The sequence below is a fragment of the Salvelinus sp. IW2-2015 genome, linkage group LG16 (assembly GCF_002910315.2).
Source record: "Salvelinus sp. IW2-2015 linkage group LG16, ASM291031v2, whole genome shotgun sequence".
Classification (NCBI taxonomy): domain Eukaryota; kingdom Metazoa; phylum Chordata; class Actinopteri; order Salmoniformes; family Salmonidae; genus Salvelinus; species Salvelinus sp. IW2-2015.
Window position 1 is genome coordinate 18,653,552 of NC_036856.1, and position 19,473 is coordinate 18,673,024.

The following is a 19,473-nucleotide window of genomic DNA, read 5'->3' on the forward strand; positions in this document are numbered from 1 at the left end:
CAGATGGTTTTTTGGGGTCAAGTTTAAGGAGCTCCTTTAGCACTTCGGACTCAGTGACCGCCTGCGGGGAGAAACTTTGTAGCGCGGTAGGGGGAAAAGAGGGAGGAGCATCGGGGCTAGTCGCATTAGGAGGGGTAGGAGATGAGGAAATGTTGGATGGGCAAGGAGGCATGGCTGAGTCAAATAGGAATCCTAACTTAATGAAGTGGTGACTAAAGAGCTCAGCCATGTGCTCCTTGTCAGTAACAACCACATAATCAACATTAAGGAACATGGGCAGCTGTGAGAAGGAGGGTTTCTTCTCCAGGTCTTTAACCGTTTTCCAGAACTTCTTGGGGTTAGACCCACAGAGAGAGAGAACTACCTCTTAAAGTAACTAACTTTGGCCTTCCGGATAGCCTGAGTGCACTTATTTTTCCATTTGCCTGAACGAGAGCCAGTTAGCCTGAGTATGCGTGTGCCGAGCCTTTCGCCAAGTGGAATTCTTGAGGTGGAGTAACTTTGCCAGATCACGGTTGAACCAGGGGCTGAACCTGTTTTTAATTCTCATTTTCTTTATGGGGGAGTGTTTGTTTACAATACCACTGAAAATATAAAAAAATAAGGTCCAAGCGTCTTCGACAGAGGGGATCAAGCTGATTCTATACCAATTTACAGAGGCCAGTTCATGAAGGAAGGCTTGCTCATTAAAGTTTTTTAGCAAGCGTGACAAATCAGGACAGGTCGTTTCACTGAGCAGCCATTGCGAACACAGGCTGTTAAACAGTGATCACTAAGGTCATTACAGAAAACACCAGATTGATACCTATCAGGACTGTTTGTGAGGCTAACATCAAGGAGAGTAGCCTTTTCTGGGTGTTATGAGTCATACCTTGTGTGATTGGTAATAATCTGAGTGAGATTTAGGGAGTCCCATTGCTTTAGGACTTGGTCAGGTGGTTTATGCATGTCCCAATTTAGGTCACGTAGCAGGACAAATACAGATTTAGTGTAAGGGGCCAGGAGAGAGCTTAGGGCATTTAGGGTGCTGATTGGGGACGATAACAACCAGCAACAGTCAACAAAGAGCTATTTGAAAGTTTAATGCTTAAAACCAGCAAATCGATTTTCTTGTCACCCATCTACGCACAATACCCCATAATGACAAAGTGAAAAGATGTTTTTAGAAATGTTGAAAATGTAATAAATAAATAGACTGTATCTCATTTACATGCGTATTCACACCCCTGAGTCAATACATGTTAGAATCACCCTGGGCAGCTATTACAGCTGTGAGTCATTCTGGGTAAATCTCTAAGAGCTTTGCACACCTGTATTGTACAATATTTGCACATTATTCTTTGAAAGATTCTTCAAGCTCTGTCAAGTTGCTTGTTGATATTTGCCATATTTCTAAAATGCACTCGCTCAGGTGATTTACAGTGTGCAAAAATCAATGATAGGCCTTTTTGATTTCCCCATTTTACAATGTAGCCAACCTAAATCATAGATTATATGTTGTGCAACACTGTGAAGTGTCACATTATTTACCCCATGTTTTCATTTAGCTAACTAAATCTGTTAAATGTAGGCCTATGTTATGGACAGCAATGTTGTATTCCTGGAGTATGGATTATGTGCACATTGAATTTGGCCTATCAATTTGCAAGTGCACTTCTAGACCTGTACCATTTGTAAACTTCTAGAACTCCTCCCCGGCATGCATTGCATGCCCAACATGGAGGAACTGACGGTGGAGGTCCGTGGCTCCAACGGAGCATATTACAAGGTAAATCAATTCTTAACATTCATGTAAACTGACCATAATCATGTTTTATATAACATGACTCACACATCTGTTCCCCAACTATTGTCAACAAACGTAAGCTAGCTACATACACGAAGCTAGATATGTGTTTTCAACATGTCTGACGTTGGTAGTTAGCTAGCTATTACGAAACGTTAGCTAGATACGCTATCTTGATGGCCAAATATTATAGCTATTTGGCCTCTTGTCTTTTTTTGTTGTAGCAACAACGTTTATTCACGTCCTGTTTGTCTTAACTAATATCGTAATCATGTAACGTTTTCTTGGACGAAAACGCTGAGGAATGTTTCTAACTTAATGAACAGCTAGTCAGGCGGGTTGTCTATTGTTAGCATCAACCAGCTAGCTAGGTACTAGCTAGTTAACTTGGCTAGCTGAACTAACGGGTTCGATTGCTCTTTTGACTTTGCTCGTCTTGAATCAGAATTGATATGGGTAACTTTATGACCTGCTAGACTATCTAAAAGTGTATGTGCTAACCATATGTGTTAATCATAAAACAATTTTAAAGTAAAACGTTTGTTAAATTCATATTTTAATCATAGCCAGCTCACTGTTTTCATTTGCTCCTCATTGAAGTCTGAATATGGAAACTTATAGCTAGCTGAAATGTTGTGTATAGAGGGACTTGCCCGTTTAAGAACATACATTCGGTGAAAATGTTTGCACTCGTTGTGGATGTTGTTAGACTATTGCAGGAAGTTGGATATGTGAACAACACATTATCCTGAAGTTATTCCATGAATGCCCAGTCTCAGGCCCACTGATCTATGCCGTGTCAGCTGCTCTGTCCTCAGCTCAGCTGTCGTCAGATTCAGCAGATACTTTAGGCACCAGGTCTATTTTTGTATTCACTGAATCAAAGATCCACATAGTGAAGGGATATCACAGTGCCCTGGTCGAGCTCTTGAATTCTTGAAACTGATTGAGTTCTTGACTAGAATAGACCTAAACATACCCTAGCTAAGCCAACAAGCTACAGTGCTGTGAAAAGTATTTGCCCCCTTTCTAATTTTTTGGTTTTTGCGTATTTTTATACTGTATGTAATCAGATCTTCAACCAAAACCTAATATTAGATCAAGGGAACCTGAGTTTACAAATAACACAACAAATTGATACAGGGTAGTCTAGTGGTTAAAGCATTGGGCTAGTAACCGAAAGGTTGCAAGTTCGAATCCTCCAGCTGACAAGGTACAAATCTGTCTTTCTGCCCCTGAACAAGGCAGTTAACCCACTGTTCCTAGGCCGTCATTGAAAATAAGAATTTGTTCTTAACTGACTTGCCTAGTTAAACAAAGGTAAAATAAATGTAATTAACAAAGTTGTGCAACACCCAATTCCCCTGTGTGAAAAAGTAGTTGCCCCCTTACACTCAGTAATTGGTTGTGCCACCTTTAGCTGCAATGATTGCAACCAAATGCTTCCTGTAGTTGTTGATCAGTCTCTCACATCGCTGTAGAGGAATTGTGGCCCACTCTTGCATGCAGAACTGCTTTAACTCGGTGATATTTGTGGGTTTTCAAGCATGAACTGCTTGTTTCAAATCCTGCCACATCTCAATTGGGATTAGGTCTGGACTTTGACTAGGCCATTCCAATGTATTGCTTTTTAGCCAATTTCATGTAGATTTGATTGTGTGTTTTGGATCATTGTGTTGTTGCATGACCCAGCTGCGCTTCATCTCACAGATGGATGGCCTGACGTTCTCCTGTAAAATTCTGATACAGAGCAGAATTCATGGTTCCTTTTATTAAGGCAAATCATCCAGGTCCGGAGGCAGCAAAGCATCCCCAAACCATCACACTATCACCACAATGCTTGACCTTTGGTATTAGGTTCTTCCTGTGGAATATAGTATTTGATTTTCACCAGGCATAATGGGACCCATCTCATCCCCAAAAATTACTGAAGTTTGCCAAAAAAGCACCTGGATTATCATCAAGACTCTTGGAAGAATGTTCTATGGACAGATGAGTCAAAAGTATACCTTTTTGGACGGCTGTTTTGGTTCTGAAAAGATCTGAAAACATTCAGTATCAAAATATGCAAAAGTAGATCAAATTAGAAAGGGGGCAAATACTTTTTTACGGCACTGTATATATAATCTAGGGCTAGGGGAGCACTTCTGAATTTAAAGTACTGCTGTCCTTTCTCTAGGGATTTGTCAAAGATGTCCATGACGATTCACTCGCTATTGCCTTTGAGAACAAGTAAGTGTGGTATTCATCAGTTCTTGTCGGGTTGTAGTTTGTCATATCTATGTTGGAGTGATAGTGGTATTAGTTTGGGCATAACTTTGATACTGATCTAAATGCTTGTTGTTAATAAAGTTGGCAACCAGAGAGACAAGTTCCCTTTAGTGATGTTCGGATGCCACCTCCAGCTGATGGTAAACAGGACATCGGGGAGGGAGAAGAGGTGGAGGTGAGAACTGGCTCTCTATCTTCATAGAAATTTAACAGACACAGTTTCCTTAGGATGTCTTATTTTGAATTATCTCCCCTTGTTTCTCTCTGTACCAGATCTTCTCCCGGGCCAATGAGCAGGAGCCATGTGGCTGGTGGCTTGCCAAAGTGCGCATGATGAAGGGAGATGTGAGTAGTTAACTGTGGTTACAATTTCACTGGTCCCACAATGTAATTTGAGAGTGGTTTCATCAAGGAGATGTTTATTTGATGTTTGTCCTCTGGTTTCCTCATCCTGTTATGTTTGTCACTTTCATGCAAGTCAATATGTAACCTGTATTGTGTTTACTATGTAGTTCTATGTGATCGAGTATGCTGCCTGTGATGCCACATACAATGAAATAGTCACATTTGAACGTCTTCGGCCTGTAAATATCAACAAGGCGGTGTCAAAGAGCTCCTTCTTCAAGTGCACAGTCCCAGTTCCTGATGATCTGAAAGCAGCGTATGTACCTTGTTTAAAAGTAGTTTCTGATTGTGATAGACTGGTTTTTTGTTGGATGTTATTTACATGCATTATAATTTAGAATCTGATTATAGTTCCTTCTACTTCAGGTGCGAAAGTGAACAAGCGCATAAAGATTTCAAAAAGGCAGTGGGAGCTTGTCGGATTGTCTACTGTACAGAAACAAGTAGCTTGGTTGTACTGGTAAGTATGTATACATCTTTCTGACACTCTTTCTTCAGTTCCAGCAGATTTGAGTATACCAATGAAATAGGGCTGGGAATTGCCAGGGACCTCACGATATGATATCATGATACTTAGGTGCCGATACGATATGTATTGGGATTCTCACAATTCTATATGCATTTCGATACTGTGATTTTATTGCGATTTGATGCTCCAAACATATTGCTCACTGTACAGTTGAAGTCGGAAGTTTACATACACCTTAGCCAAATACATTTCAACTCAGTTTTTCACAATTCCTGACATTTAATCCTAGTAAGAATTCCCTGTCTTAGGTCAGTTAGGATCACCACTTTATTTTAAGTGAAATGTCACTTGTCAGAATAATGTGAAATGTCAGAATAATAGTGGAGAGAATTAATTATTTCAGCTTTTATTTCTTTCATCACATTCCCAGTGGGTCAGAAGTTTACATACACTCAACTAGTATTTGGTAGCATTGCCTTTAAATTGTTTAATTTGTGTTAAATGTTTCGGGTAACCTTCCACAAGCTTCCCACAATAAGTTGGGTGAATTTTGGCCTATTCCTCCTGACAGAGCTGGTGTAACTGAGTCAGGTGTGGCCTCCTTGCTCGCACATGCTTTTTCAGTTCTGCCCACACATTTTCTATAGGGTTGAGGTCAGGGCTTTGTGATGGCCACTCCAATACCTTGACTTTGTTGTCCTTAAGCCATTTTGCCACAACTTTGTATGTATGTTTGGGGTCATTGTCCATTAGGAAGACCCTTTTATATTTTTTTATTTAACCAGGTAGGCCAGTTGAGAACAAGTTCTCATTTACAACTGCGACCTAGCCTAGATAAAGCAAAGCTGTGCGACAAAAACAACACAGAGTTATACATAAACAAACGTACAGTCAATAACACAAAAGAAAAATCTATGTACAGTGTGTGCAAATGTAGAAGAGTAGGGAGGTAGGCAATAAATACTCCCTAGAAGCGAAAAAATAATTACACTTTAGCATTAATACAGGAGTGATAGATGTGCAGATGATGATGTGCAAGTAGAGATACTGGGGAGCAAGAGGGTAAGTAATAATATGGGGAGGAGATAGTCGGGTGTGCTATTTAGAGATTGGCTGTGTACAGGTACAGTGATCGGTAAGCTGCTCAGACAGCTGATGCTTAAAGTAAGAGAGGGAGATATAAGACTCCAGCTTCAGAGATTTTTGCAATTTGTTCCAGTCATTGGCAGCAGAGAACTGGAAGAAAAGGCGGCCAAAGGGAGTGTTGGCTTTGGGGATGACCAGTGCAATATACCTGCTGGGTTTGGCGACGGATATGTAGTGAGGGCCAGCCAACGAGAGCATACAGGTCGCAGTGGGGGTAGTATATGTGGCTTTGGTGATAAAACGGATGGCACTGTGATAGACTACATCCATTTTGCCGAGCAGAGTGTTGGGGGCTGTTTTGTAAATGACATCGCCGAAGTCAAGGTTCGGTAGGATTGTCAGTTTTACGAGGGTATGTTTGGCGGCATGAGTGAAAGAGGCTTTGTTGCAAAATAGGAAGCCAATTCTAGATTTAATTTTGGATTGGAGATGCTTAATGTGAGTCTGGAAGTAGAGTTTACAGTTGTAACCCTCTCACCAGGCTCAAATTTGACTCTCACGATATTAACTTACTTAGAGTATCTCAACAGCATGGTATGTTAGGTGAGAAGGACATCTCCAATAATAATTCATATTGTAAACTGTCTAGGGTGATGACAATAGGGTATTAACTTCAGATTAAATGATTATAGGTTTCTGTTATTGTATCAGGATAGGCTATCCCATGCATTAAATTGAAACAGTAAATGACTCCACCAAGGCAACATATATAAGGTTCAATATGTGTATTACATTTTCATAGCACAAAATAAAAAGAAATAAAAATAAACCCCAATGAGTCGTGCACAACCCATGTCCAAATTACTTAAAGCTTGCTTAATAACCCGTTGGCGTGCGTTGGATCTAAAAAAAAACATAAAGTCCAGAAACACCTCACGTTGTGGTTACTCACTACTTGTAGATATTCCTTCAGCGAAGTATGGCAGTTCCTTGCAGGTTTCCTCACAAGATCCACAGCAAGCACCGCTATCAATGCAGACAGTACTCCTTAGCCGTAACCGATATCCCATGGGAACATGAACTCGTTAAGCTTTCCCAAGCAATTCTCTCTCGGTGTTACACGATGCTAGGCTAACCTCAAGGCTGGCAAATACCTCCACGATGAGACGGTAGCTTCAGTCTTTACTAAGTCTTAACAAAATTATAACTCTCTTATAAAATAAAATCGGTATTTCCCTTCATGTCTTAGTAGGTATGGGTTTTTGTTCTAGTTTTGTTGTCTTCTTTTAATTTTCTTCACCAACGGTCCTAATGTAAAAATCCATCCTTTTCTCAACGTCTCTCCCTCTAATTTTTTCCTTTCCCAGACCTCCCGTTAACCAGGTCAACTCCCATTGGCCACAGCTTAACTTCTTTTGGATCACCTCTTCAACAGCCAGTAAAACTGCAGGGCGCCAAATTCAAATACAGAAATACTCATTATAGAAATTCAGAAAACAAAACATATTTTACATAGGTTTAAAGATGAACTTCTTGTGAATCCAACCACGGTGTCAGATTTTAAAAATGCTTTACGGCGAAAGCATACCTTACAATTATTTGAGAACATAGCCCAGCAGACAAATCATTACAAACAGTAACCAGCCAAGTAGAAGAGTTACACAAGTCAGAAAGAGAGATAAAATTAATCCCCTACCTTTGATGGTCTTCATATAATTGCACTCAGAAGAAATTCATTTACTCAATAAATGTTCCTTTTGTTCGATAAAGTCTCTCTTTATATCCAAAAACCTCAGTTTTGTTCACGCGTTTTCTTCAGTAATCCGCAGACAAAAAAATCAAAATTGTATCTGTAAGGTTCATAGAAACATGTCAAACGATGTTTATATTCAATCCTCAGGTTGTTTTTAGCCTAAATAATCGATAATATTTCAACCGGACAATAACGTCGTCAATATAAAAGGTAAACATGAAAGGCAGTCTCTCGGTCGTGCGCATGAAAAAGCTCTGTGACACGGCAGGGTCCACTCATTCAGACTGCTCTTACTCCCTAATTTTTCAGAATACAAGCCTGAAACAATTTCTAAAGACTGTTGCCATCTAGTGGAAGGCATAGGAACTGCAATTTGAGTCCTAAGTCAATGGATACTGTAGTGGCATTGAATAGAAAACTACAAAACCAAAAGAAATCCTACTTCCTGAATGGATTTTTCTCAGGTTTTCGCCAAATCAGTTCTGTTATACTCAGACACTATTTTAACAGTTTTGGAAACTTTCGAGTGTTTTCTATCCAAATCTACCAGTTATATGCATATCATATCTAATGGGCCCGAGAAGCAGGCAGTTCATCCAAAATTCCGAATGCTCCCCCCTACCCTAGAGAAGTTAATCCAGCCACCGTGTCAGATTTCAAAAAGGCTTTACGGCGAAAGCAAACCATGCGATTATCTGAGGACAGCGCCCCGCATACCAACACATGAAAAACATATTTCAACCAGGCAGGTGCGACACAAAAGTCAGAAATAACTATATAATTCATGCCTTACCTTTGAAGATCTTCGTCTGTTGGCGATCCAAAATGTCCTAGAAACATCACAAATGGTCCTTTTGTTCGATAAATTAATTATTTTATATCCCCAAAATGTCAATTTATTTGGCGCGTTTGATTCAGAAATACACCGGTTCCAACTCGCCTACAAAGTATCTAATACCTGTAAACTTGGTCCAAACATTTCAAACAACTTTCCTAATCCAACCTTAGATATCCTAAAACGTAAATAATCTATCAAATTTAAGACGGAATATACTGTGTTCAATAGCGGATAAAAACAACGTGGAGCGAGCTACCGTTTACGCTTGCCACACAGTCCACTTGGCTTGACACTCACAATGAACAGCCCTACTTCTTCATTTCTCAAAAGAAAAACATCAACCAATTTCTAAAGACTGTTGACATCTAGTGGAAGCCATAGGAACTGCAACCAGGTTCATCATAAATATAGTTTCCCATAGAAAAACAATTGAAAACACAGTGACTTCAACAACAAAAAAATTCTGGATGGTTTGTCCTCGGGGTTTCGCCTGACAAATAAGTTCTGTTATACTCACAGACATAATTTTAACAGTTTTAGAAAACACAAAAGTTTCTATCTAAATCTACCAATTATATGCATATCCTAGCTTCTGGGCCTGAGAAACAGGCAGTTTACTTTGGGCACGCTTTTCATCCGGACGTGAAAATACTGCCCCCTATCCCAATGAAGTTAAGCATGTCCCAGTTTAGGTCACCTAACAGTACAAACTCTGAAGATTGATGGAGGGGTGATCAATTCACATATGGTGTCCAGGGCACAACTGGGGACCGAGGGGGGTCTATAACAAGCGGCAACGGTGACATACTTGTTTCTGGAAAGGTGGATTTTTAAAAGTAGAAGCTCGAATTGTTTGGGCACAGACCTTGATAGTATGACAGAACTCTGCAGGCTATCTCTGCAGAAGATTGCAACTCCGCCCCTTTTGGCAGTTCTGTCTTGTCGGAAAATGTTATTGTTAAGGATGGATATTTCTGGAATTTTGGTGGCCTTCCTAAGCCAGGATTCAGACACGGCTAGGACATCCGGGTTGGCGGAGTGTGCTAAAGCAGTGAATAAAACAAACTTAGGGAGGAGGCTTCTAATGTTAACATGCATGAAACCAAGSCTTTTRCAGTTACAGAAGTCAACAAATGAGAKCGCCTGGGGAATGGKAGTGATGYTGGGGGCTGCAGGGCCTGGGTTAACCTCTACATCACCAGAGGAACAAAGGAGGAGTAGGATAAGAGTACGGCTAAAGGCTAAAAGAACTGGTCATCTAGTGCGTTCGGAACAGAGAGTAAAAGGAGCAGGTTTCTGGGCGCAGAAGAATAGATTCAAGGCATGATGTACAGACAAGGGTATGGTAGGATGTGAGTACAGTGGAAGTAAGCCTAGGTATTGAGTGACGATGAGAGGTTTTGTCTCTAGAGGCACCATTTAAGCCAGGTGCGGTCAACGCATGTGGGGGTGGACCATAAGGGCTAGCTAAGGCATATTAAGCAGGGCTGGAGGCTCTACAGTGAAATAAGACGGATTACTAACCAAAACAGCAATAGACAAGGCATATTGACATTAGGGAGAGGCATGTGTAGCCGAGTGATCATAGGGTCCAGTGAGTAGCATTTTCCTCCCTCATGAAGCCATCTATTTTGTGAAGTGCACCAGTCCCTCCTGCAGCAAAGCACCCCCACGCTTCATGGTTGGGATGGTGTTCTTTGGCTTGCAAGCCTCCCCCTTTTTCCTCCAAACATAACGATGGTCATTATGGCCGAACAGTTCTATTTTTGTTTCATCAGACCAGAGTACATTTCTCCAAAAAGTACGATCTTTGTTCCCATGTGCAGTTGCAAACCATAGTCTGTCTTTTTATGGCGGTTTTGGAGCAGTGGCTTCTTCCTTGCTGAGCGATATGTCGATATTGGACTCGTTTTACTGTGGATATAGATACTTTTGTACCTGTTTCCTCCAGCATCTTCACAAGGTCCTTTGCTGTTGTTCTGTGATTGATTTAAACTTTTCGCACCAAAGTACGTTCATCTCTAGGAGACAGAACGCGTCTCCAACCTGAACGGTATGACGGCTGCGTGGTCCCATGGTGTTTATACTTGCGTACTATTGTTTGTACATATGAACGTGGTACCTTCAGGCRTTTGGAAATTGCTCCCAAGGATGAACCAGACTTGTGGAGGTCTACAATTGTTTTTCTGAGGTCTTGGCTGATTTCTTTTGATTTTCCCATGATGTCAAGCAAAGAGGCATTGAGTTTGAAGGTAGGCCTTGAAATACATCCACAGGTACACCTCCAATTGACTCAGGCTAATTGACATCATTTATAAGAAGCTTCTAAAGTCATGACATTTTCTGGAATTTTCCAAGCTGTTTAAAGGCACAGTCAACTTAGTGTATGTAAACTTATGACCCACTGGAATTGTGATAGATTAATTCACTTAAAATTCACTGTGTCTGTAAACAATTGTTGGAAAAATTACTTGTCAAAACTATAGTTTGTTAACAAGAAGTTTGTGGAGTGGTTGAAAACGAGTTTTAATGACTCCAACCTAAGTGTATGTAAACTTCCGACTTCAACTGTATGTCTGCTGCAGAGGGATGAGAGAACTAGTTTGGATCAGTTATGGAAATAAGTCCTGAAAACAAATTGGGTCCCTATTTAAAAAGAAGATGGAGAACAAGCTATGAAAGAAAATACTGGAGTTTTGGTGCAGGCACAGCCAACTAGCGCCAAAATGATATTGTGATATTGTCAAAACGATACAATATATCGTCAAAAATAATATCCCGATATGTAACTATAAAAAAAAAAAAAATCCCTTTCAATTAATGTGTTTTGACCATTTATTTACGTTTATATTCTTGTTTCCTTGCAGTCCATAAATGAAGCCACAGTTAAGCGAGTGTCTTTGCTCAGTGACATGCACCTGAGGAGCATTCGTACTAAGCTCATGCTCATGTCCCGAAATGAGGAGGCCACTAAACATCTGGAGGTAAGGGCGATTTTCATTATTGCATCCTGGCATAAAAACACATGAATTCATGCGCATGACAGAATTAAATTGGATAATAGTCAAATGAATGGCATCTGTGAATGCAAGATGTTTCACTCAAAATGATCTCCTCTCAAGAGTACAAAGCAACTGGCGTCTGGTTTCCAAGAGGAGTTTACAGTCAGGGTGGACCTCATGGGCCTTGCCATTGGAAGCCATGGAAGCAACATTCAACAAGCCAGAAAAGTGCCTGGAGTCACTGCTATTGAGCTGGATGAGGGGAGCGGGACGTTCAGAATTTACGGAGAGGTGTGCTAATGCTTTTGCTGCTTCAAGACCTTATGAGTGAACTATAGACATGTACACTACCGTTCAAACGTTTGGAGTCACTTAGAAATGTCCTTGTTTTTGAAAGAAAAGAAAAAGAAAAATGCCCCTCTAGTTTGAGGCCAGCATCCCAAAGTCGCCTCTTCACTATTGACGTTGAGACTGGTGTTTTGCGGGTACTATTTAATGACGCTGCCAGTTGAGGACTTGTGGGGCGTCTGTTTCTCAAACTAGATGTAAACTAATGTACTTGTCCTCTTGCTCAGTTGTGCACCGGGCCTCCCACTCCTCTTTCTATTCTGGTTAGAGACCATTTGCACTGTTCTGTGAAGGGAGTAGCACACAGCGTTGTACGAGATCTTCAGTTTCTTGGCAATTTCTCGCACGGAATAGCCTTAATTTCTTAGAGCAAGAATAGACTGACGAGTTTCAGAAGAAAGTTCTCTGTTTCTGGCCATTTTGAGTCTGTAATCGAACCCACAAATGCTGATGATCCAGATACCTAACTAGTCTAAATTGGGACAGTTTATTGCTTCTTTAATCAGGAACACATTTTTCAGCTGTGCTAACATAATTGCAAAAGGGTTTTCTAATGATCAATTATCCTTTTTAAAATGATCAACTTGGATTAGCTAACACCATGTGCCATTGGAACACAGGCGTGATGGTGGCTGATAATGGGCCTCTGTACGCCTATGTAGATATTTCAGTAAAAAATCAGCCGTTTCCAGCTACAATATTAATTTACAACATTGTCTACACTGTATTTCTGATCAATTTGATGTTATTTTAATGTACAGAAAAAATTGTTTTTCTTTCAAAAACAAGGACATTTCTAAGTAGAGGTCGACCGATTATGATTTTTCAATACCGATACTGATTATTGGAGGACAAAAAAAGACGATACCGATTAATCGGCCGATTTATAAAAAAAAATATATATATATACAGTAATCCCTCGTTTATCGCGGGGGTTACGTTCCGAAAATGACCCGCGATAAGTGAAATCCGCGAAATAGAAAACTTTTTTTTTTTTTTTACAATTAGCAACTATTACATGTATACAAATACAGTGACTCACGTGTAGGCCGTTTCACTGCTCTTCAGACTGGGCCGCTGCATCCTGACTGCGCTCTGCAGTGTTCTCTTCTTCTGAAGCCCGCGGTGCAGGTGTGTTTGTTCGGGAGAAGAACATAGTGATAGGCAGCTGTTGTCGGCTCTTTTTTCTTCTTGCAAAAAGATCCTTGTAACACCGACTGCCACCATCGATTACGTTGGAGAACTGTAATGAACGGCTCATCAAAGGGTCCCATTCCTCAGCTACTCGCTTAAGTTCAGTGGCCATTCGCACCATGGTTGCTAAGCGACCAAGCGTTAGTCCTTCCTTCCTTCCTGGCCAACTTAATGTAAATTTGCCAAGCTGTTTTATGTACGTACACATAACTGCACGAGACGACAAATGATAGCACAATTCGTAGATGTTTTGATACAAGAAGCGGGAGTGAGTTTTTAGCGAATCAGAATGCAGAGCACAATGCACAAAAAAAAAAAAAAAATGCATTATGAAAATCCGCGAAATAGCGAATCCGCGATAAGTGAACCGCGAAGTGGCGAGGGATCACTGTATATCATACACACATTTTTGTTGCAACAATACTGAATGAACAATGAACACTTTTATTTTAACTTAATATAATACATAAATACACACACACAGCTCTGAAGTGACAATGATACTGAAGAGTCTGCTTAGGAGACAAATACTCTCAACTGTTTGAATAAAAATAGAGTTTAAGTTACCTGTGATGAATGTTGAAAACAAAAACTTTAATTTCTATATGCAGGAAATCCTTTTTTAATAATGGGCATGGTAAGAATTGACAACCAATGTGCGAGTCATAATTCCCATGACACCTTCTAGCAAAATCTGAAAAGCGGTTCCTTCATTTATTCCATAGGATATTTTTAGATTCACTTAAAATAAGGTCTGTGTTTCGTGTAGGCTTACATCACCGTGCCAATTTTATAACTGTGTAGATATCCATAGGACAAGGTCTCTGATCAACATTGGCTAAATATAAGCGAAGATAAACTTTTTTGTAGAGTGGATTTATGAAAATATGTTGACAAACGTTACCTTATCCTAGTGAGATTTACACGGGTATCAAAACGTCGAGGCGGTTTAAGCCTGCACGAAACACAGACCTTATTTGAAGTAGATCAAGACATTCTCTATGGAAGACATGAACGGTAAAATAACGAAGGAACCCCTGTCAAGTTCAGCCGCAAGTTATTACAGGAATTATAACGCGTCGACTATTTCTCTCTAAACCATATACCTTTGACTAATCCGGAAACTATCACCTCGAAAACAAAACGTTTATTCCGTTCCGTATTTTATCTAACGGGTGGCATCCATGAGTCTAAATATTCCTGTTACATTGCACAACCTTCAATGTTATGTCATAATTACGTAAAGTTCTGGCAAATTATTTCGCAAAGAGCCAGGCGGCCCAAACTGTTGCATATACCCTGACTCTGCGTGCAATGAACGCAAGAGAAATGACACAATTTCACCTGGTTAATATTGCCTGCTAACCTGGATTTCTTTTAGCTAAATATGCAGGTTTAAAAATATATACTTGTGTATTGATTTTAAGAAAGGCATTGATGTTTATGGTTAAGTACACATTGGAGCAATGACAGTCATTGATTGATTGTTTTTTTATAAGATAAATTTAATGCTAGCTAGCAACTTACCTTAGCTTACTGCATTCGCTAACAGGCAGGCTCCTCGTGGAGTGCAATGTAATCAGGTGTTAGAGCATTGGACTAGTTAACTGTAAGGTAGCAAGATTGAATCCCCCGTGCTGACAAGGTTAAAAATCTGTCGTTCTGCCCAGAAGAACGTTCCTAGGCCGTCATTGAAAATAAGAATGTGTTCTTAACTGACTTGCCTAGTTAAATAAAGATTAAATAAAGGTGTAAAAAAAATATGTATATTAAAATTGGCAAATCGGCGCCCAAAAATACCGATTACCGATTGTTATGAAAACTTGAAATCGGCACTGATTAATCGGCCGACCTCTATTTCTAAGTGACCACAAACCTTTTGAACGGTAGTCTGTATGACAGAACTATAGACGTGTATGATGTGTGTGAACTATAGATGTGTGTGAACTATAGACGTGTGTGAACTATGGAAGTGTATCGTGTGTGAACTATGGAAGTGTATCATGTGTGTGAACTGCGGACGCGTGCGTGCGGGTGAACTACGGACGCGTGTGTGCGTGCGGGTGAACTACGGACGCGTATGATGTGCGTGCGGGTGAACTACGGACGCGTGTGTGCGTGCGGGTGAACTACGGACGAGTGTGTGCGTGCGGGTGAACTACGGACGCGTGTGTGCGAACTACGGACGCGTGTGTGCGTGCGGGTGAACTACGGACGTGCGGGTGAACTACGGACGTGTGTGCGCATGAACTACGGATGTGTGTGCGTGCGGGTGTGCGTGCGAACTACGGACACGTGTGTGCGCGTGAACTACGGACGTGTGCGCGTGAACTACGGACGTGTGTGTGTGAACTACTGATGTGTGTGTGTGAACTACGGACGTGTGTGTGTGTGTGTGTGTGTGTGTGTGTGTGCGCGTGAACTACGGATGGTGTGTGTGAGTGAACTATAGACGTGTATTTACCACCAGGACCTTTTTAAGAAAAACAACCTTTTGTATTCTTCAAGAATGAGGAGGCAGTTAAGAAGGCAAGGAATTATCTGGAGTTTCTTGAAGATTCTGTTCAGATCCCCAGGGCCTTGGTCGGTATGTATGGAGATGGATTTGATCATTATAAAATTCAAGACATCTGTGATGGTGTGTTCTTTGTGGCAGTTCACACAAGTTCTTTGTGGCTTTTTCAGGCAAGGTAATTGGCAAGAATGGGAAAGTCATTCAGGAGATCGTTGACAAGTCTGGAGTGGTGAGAGTTAGGATTGAAGGGGACAAGGATGGCACACAGCCACGGCAAGAAGTAAGCCCTTAGTTTTGTGCTACTTTCTAGCTCACTTAGTAGAAGAAGAGATCAATATTGTCATAGAAACACTCTTCACCCATAATAACATAATTTATTTGTGATGCGCTGACACAGGGAATGGTCCCGTTTACATTTGTCGGCACTAAGGAGAATATTGGGAATGTCCAGGTACTTCTGGAGTACCACATTGCCTACCTGAACGTAAGCAGTGATCTACAGTAACAAATTCCTAATGGTTTGAGTCAGAGCTGTAGGAAGAGTTTTTTTCGTGACATGTTTGCCTGTCGTCGACTGCAGGAAGTCGAGCAGCTGCGTATGGAGAGACTGCAGATAGACGAGCAGCTGAGGCAGATTGGGATGGGCCACAGGCCTTCATCTGGCCGCCCAGCAGACAAGGGCTACACCACAGACGACAGTGTGGCTGCTACCGCCGTGCACACCAGCCGCTCCTACACCGGCAGAGGCCGCGGACGCAGGGGCCCCAACTACACCTCCGGCTATGGTGAGTGTCATGTTTACAATGATACTGAAGACATTTTGTAGATTCTCCCATTACAAGCCAGTCTTCCACACCTATCAGGTGGTCAATCGAAAGTTAAGACAGTCTAGAGAGGGGAATATTGATATTGGGATATAATGCTATAGCTCAACAGAATGTGATAGAAAAGTCATCAGCCATGTGGTATTAAAAAGCTATGTTTGACTTTCAGGCACAAACTCTGAGCAATCCAATGCCTCTGAGACTGACTCTGAGCGGAAGGATGAGCTGAGTGACTGGTCCCTGGCGGGAGAAGAACCGGAGAGGGGGACTCGACCACAGAGAGACAGCAGGAGGAGAGCTGGTCCAGGGAGAGGTAGAGGGCCTAGGGGCCGTGGAGCAGGGAGAGGAGCCCCCAACACCGGTACAGCTGCAGACACAATTGATGGGTCATACACATGCTGATGACATCAGACAAATAATTTGTTATCCCTTATGTTTATCATGAATGATCACATGAAGGTTTGAATTGTTCCTCAAACTATAGGTATTAAATATTAAGCCATTTTGCTTACTCTGTAGCTCTGAAGGATCCTTATGGCAACCCATACAGTGTGCTTGACAACACAGAGACAGACCAGACGGCCGACACTGATGCAAGCGACTCCAACCTCAACACAAACCGTCGCCGCCGCTCCCGCCGCCGCCGGACTGATGAGGACACAACAGTGATTGATGGCATGAGTGAATCGGATAACACTTCCCTCAGTGAGAATGGCCTTGGTAAGTCCCTTCGTAAAATAAACAAGCCCTGGGAGCCAATGGGATTCAACAACAAACACTCTCATAAGCATTAGAATATACAATAATTTCATGTTACAGAAGATGGGAGGCAATTACCTCCGTGACAGACCAAAAAAGGATAGAATCACAAATTGACACCAATCCCAAGTCTATCCTTATGCAATACTCTCACTGAGGGCTCTGCACAAATTCTCCCCCACATAGATGACTCAAAAGATAAACCACAACGGCGTAACCGTAGCAGCAGACGCAGTGTCCGCCCACCAGAGGAAAGGCAACCAGGTAACCGGTGGTGAACGGCCTGTTTGTTTGTTTACCAAAGCCAGCATGACTGAGTGTGCTTAACACTTTCCCTCGCTAGCAGTAAAGTGATTCATCCAGTAACCATCGACTTGCTCTGGGAAGCCTCTTCAATTTCTCTATCTGGAGCTGAGGGAGAAACTTAGGAAAGGCATGCCATCAAGAAGACCCATTTGTTTTTAATGTTACCACTCCAATTCACTAACATGTCAGCTACTGGTTGACAACCGTTTGACGGTTGTGAAAATTCATTGAGTTTTCCTTGCTGTAATACTAGTTGCCTGTATTTCTCACTTGCACTCCTAAGACTACCTTTTTAGTTATTTTTAACTGCATTCAGTCTTTTTTTTGTTTAATTAGCTATGATGACATCCGATTAAATTCTAGTTCAATAAATTAACAATGTAAAAGTGGTTCTAACATTCTTTGTTTTGCAGTTACTGTGGCAGATTACATATCCCGTGCTGAATCACAAAGCAGACAGACTAACCAAAAGGAACTGAAAAATAACAAAAAAGAACTGGTGAGTGGAAAACAATGCTACAAATCAGACTTCAGGGCCTGTATGTATCAAGCGTCTCAATAGGAGTGTGGATCTGGGATCAGACCCCCCCGGTTCTTACTTGGGGCTCCCGAGTGGCGCTGCTTCTCAGTGCTACAGACGTCATTACAGACCCTGGTTCGATTCCAGGCTGTATCACAACCGACTAACTGGGAGTCCCATAGGGCAGCGCACAATTGGCCCAGTGTCGTTAGGGTTTGACATCATGAATTTGTTCTTAACTGACTTGCCTGGTTAAATAAAATAAATTACTCATTGTGATTTAAAAGGTTAAACTGATCCTAAATCAGCACTACTACTATGAGATACTTGTTACATACAGGTCGGTCCCAGGCCAGAGAAAGAACCATGGTAATGTACGGAACCCTGCCAATGAGTTCAGAGACCAGGCTGGTTTTCAATTCCCAGAATTGTATCAACACAGGAATGTGAAGTGTATGTCTTTGGTCAAGCTTCTGTAACTGTTTCTACCTGTGTGTCTGGTAGGGGCAGGTTGAGTGTATCGCGGAGCACAGCCTATCTGCAGAAGCAAATACAAGCAACGGCAGAGGTGACGAACCAGGCAGGGCTTCCACAGAACGGGTTGCCAAAGTCGCTTACCAAGGGAATGGTGACCAGCAGCCTGTCCTGAACGGGGTTTCCTAATCTACGAATCCACTCAAACTCATTAATTGTAATACATTTTTACAATAGTTATTGTACAAGCTTGCCAAAGATAGTCATGGACTTCCAGATTCTCTACTGCACTTTTCAGTTCCCTCAACATGGAACACAGAGAGATTTAGCACTGAACCGAGACATAAGAGTATGTTTCAAGTACATGATCTGATGTTGTGCCTTGAGAATAGATTCAACATAGTTAGTTGCCTGGCTGTAGTAAATGTTTTGTCAGTGATGGCAAAGATAGGAAGAATCCAGTTATCCTAATATTTGTTGAGAGTTAGCTGCTTTTTGTTACATTTTAATATGCAACCACTTCTTCATATGAGGAAATGCAGTCTGGAAGAGAAAGTTTTGCACTGAATTGTAATTTATTTCCCATAAGAATAACATTAGTCTGGAAACTGGTCTGTTAATGTTCTTGTCAATTATTTTTTTAAATCCTGAATGACACTCCACATAGTAGTGAACCTGTATGCTGGAATGCACCCACCAGAGGCTGGAATGATGGTGGCAGTAACTGGTCTCATGAAGGAGCTTTATTTGGTTTATTAAGTGTACAGTATTTAAAAAGCTGTTATTCCTAACACTGGCTGAAGACCGTATTTTCATGCAGGTGACAATTTGGACTACTGAAAGAGACGTTGGTTTGGTAAACTACAATTCTGTTTTTTTATGCTCATTCTGGTTTGATGTGCAATATGTTTTGTATGCCGGTA

At 41.3% G+C, this 19,473-nt stretch overlaps 1 protein-coding gene across 3 annotated transcripts; it reads left to right on the top strand.

The window, feature by feature from the left end:
* The first annotated feature begins 1,670 nt into the window (after positions 1–1,670).
* fxr1 (FMR1 autosomal homolog 1) lies at positions 1,671–19,453 on the top strand. 3 transcript variants are annotated; one of them, XM_024003961.2, is made up of 17 exons: positions 1,671–1,768; positions 3,966–4,018; positions 4,139–4,232; positions 4,331–4,402; positions 4,570–4,718; positions 4,829–4,922; positions 11,476–11,592; positions 11,731–11,901; positions 15,661–15,739; positions 15,838–15,947; positions 16,059–16,151; positions 16,248–16,452; positions 16,661–16,852; positions 17,011–17,211; positions 17,437–17,514; positions 17,970–18,055; positions 18,581–19,453. In XM_024003961.2, the coding sequence occupies exons 1-17, from the start codon at positions 1,700–1,702 to the stop codon at positions 18,737–18,739; spliced, it is 2,022 nt and encodes a 673-aa protein (XP_023859729.1). In that variant the 5' UTR covers positions 1,671–1,699; the 3' UTR covers positions 18,740–19,453. The 3 variants fall into 3 exon arrangements, with proteins under 3 accessions (XP_023859729.1, XP_023859730.1, XP_023859731.1); XM_024003962.2 differs by having other exon boundaries at positions 16,065–16,151; XM_024003963.2 differs by lacking the exon at positions 17,437–17,514 and having other exon boundaries at positions 16,065–16,151.
* Positions 19,454–19,473: the final 20 nt, after the last annotated feature.

Excerpts from the sequence above, each read along its gene's own strand:
- fxr1 (XM_024003961.2), top strand. The coding sequence starts at position 1,700 with ATGCATTGCATGCCCAACATGGAGGAACTGACGGTGGAGGTCCGTGGC. Across the intron at positions 11,902-15,660 it reads CGTTCAGAATTTACGGAGAG|AATGAGGAGGCAGTTAAGAA; the intron begins GTGTGCTAATGC and ends GTATTCTTCAAG. Across the intron at positions 15,740-15,837 it reads GATCCCCAGGGCCTTGGTCG|GCAAGGTAATTGGCAAGAAT; the intron begins GTATGTATGGAG and ends TGGCTTTTTCAG.